The 1660-nt window shown below is 36.9% G+C and overlaps 1 protein-coding gene across 1 annotated transcript in view; it reads left to right on the top strand.

Annotated features, from left to right (window-relative positions):
- The window catches only part of FCF1 (FCF1 rRNA-processing protein), a 30106-nt gene that overhangs the window by 2581 nt on the left and 25865 nt on the right, over positions 1-1660 (top strand). The window contains exon 4 of the mRNA XM_008567511.1: positions 619-685. Coding sequence (XP_008565733.1) covers positions 619-685 — 67 coding nt within the window. The remainder of the gene's footprint in view (positions 1-618; positions 686-1660) is intronic.

Raw genomic sequence — 1660 nt, 5'->3', positions numbered from 1 at the left:
GGCAACACTGAGGGTTGCGATCCATTGCCGGACACGGAAAAAGACAAAAAAAAAAAAATAAACATTACTGCCTTTTCCTTGTCTTTTTCTTTTTGCCCTGGATTGGTGATGGATGTATCATCACAGGTAGATAATAGTTCATGGACTAACATTTGGAATCACTGTCTTGTTCATCCCAGACATCTTTGGCTTTTAAAAGCCAACTATGAGAAACAGGCCCTGCTAATGTATAATCCTAACATTAGACAAACTGTTCTCCTGTATTTTATTACATACAACCATTTTAGGATTCTGTGAAAATGGCAAACTTGCTATAGTATCTTTCTAATCATGGTAACTATATTCTACCTCCCTGTGACCATGGCTATTGTATTCCTGCTAGAGGAAGAGCTGTGTTGGATAATGGCTTTTTTAAAGTTGTGGCTAAAGCATACCAATAGACTTGAGATTAAGATAAGCTACTTTTTTACTAGCCTTCCTTTGTAAGATTTATTTCTAATGAAAAGGAGCTTAATCTATAGTGAACTGTCCCAAGCGAAGACTTCTTTTTTGTTTTTTGTTGATACCAAAGTATCAATGTAAACTTTACTTTGTGTTCTTGTTTTCTTTTTCCTTCAGCCCCCAACATCCTTCCTGCCTATTCTTCCAATATAATACACAGCTGGGCCCACCTTACCACATCCTGGTTGNTATATTTTCAGAATAAAGGTCATTCCTCTTATTTATTTTCTATTTTTATTTTTGGCAGCTGACCAATATAGGGAAAGTCATTCCTTTTAAATAAATAAACTTAATTTTATAAACATTACTGCCTTTTCTTTGTTTTTTTCATTTTGCCCTGGATTGGTGATGGATGTATCATCACAGGTAGATAGTAGTTCATGGACTAACATTTGGAATCACTGTCTTGTTCATCCCAGACATCTTTGGCTTTTAGATGAGAAACAGGCCCTGCTAATGTATAATCCTAACATTAGACAAACTGTTCTCCTGTATTTNCCTATATAGGATCCAAACCCGTGGCCTCAGTGTTATCAGCACTGTACTCTCCCGAGTGAGCCATGGGCCGGCCCAAAAATTTCACATTTTCTAACAGCAAGGTCATGAGTTCAGATACCCATAGGGCCAGCGGGGGGGAAAAAAAATTTCAAGTTTTCCTTTAAAACTAAAAGAGACATCCTAAAACCATAGAATTCTTAGGAACCCAGGCTTTCCCTGAGCTGGTTTGCTCAGTCATTTGTTTGTTAGTCTGACACACTATGCAAATGAAAGTGGTATTGTTGAGTATATACCAATTCCAGTGGTTTGAAGGTTTTTGGATTTCATGGAGCAGTAAAATTTCCCCTAAAATCCTGGGGATATAATTTAGAATTATTCTTTTCTTTGCCAAGAATCTTTTAAAAGAAATAATTGCCATTGTTTAACACAGTAGCATTTCATAAGAAAGATACTGTATCACCAAAAAAATAGTAAGGATATATTTTCAGAATAAAGGTCATTCCTCTTATTTATTTTCTATTTTTATTTTTGGCAGCTGGCGAATATAGGGAAAGTCATTCCTTTTAAATAAATAAACTTAATTTTATAAACATTACTGCTGGGCCGGCCCGGTGGCACACTGGATAGTGCACCGCTTGGGAAGCGTGGCGGCGCTCCCGCC

Source organism: Galeopterus variegatus, unplaced genomic scaffold (assembly GCF_000696425.1).
Source record: "Galeopterus variegatus unplaced genomic scaffold, G_variegatus-3.0.2 Scaffold325, whole genome shotgun sequence".
In the NCBI taxonomy this organism is placed as follows: Eukaryota; Metazoa; Chordata; class Mammalia; order Dermoptera; family Cynocephalidae; genus Galeopterus; species Galeopterus variegatus.
The sequence above is the reverse complement of the archived record's forward strand: the minus strand, read 5'-3'. Positions and strand labels throughout refer to the sequence as shown.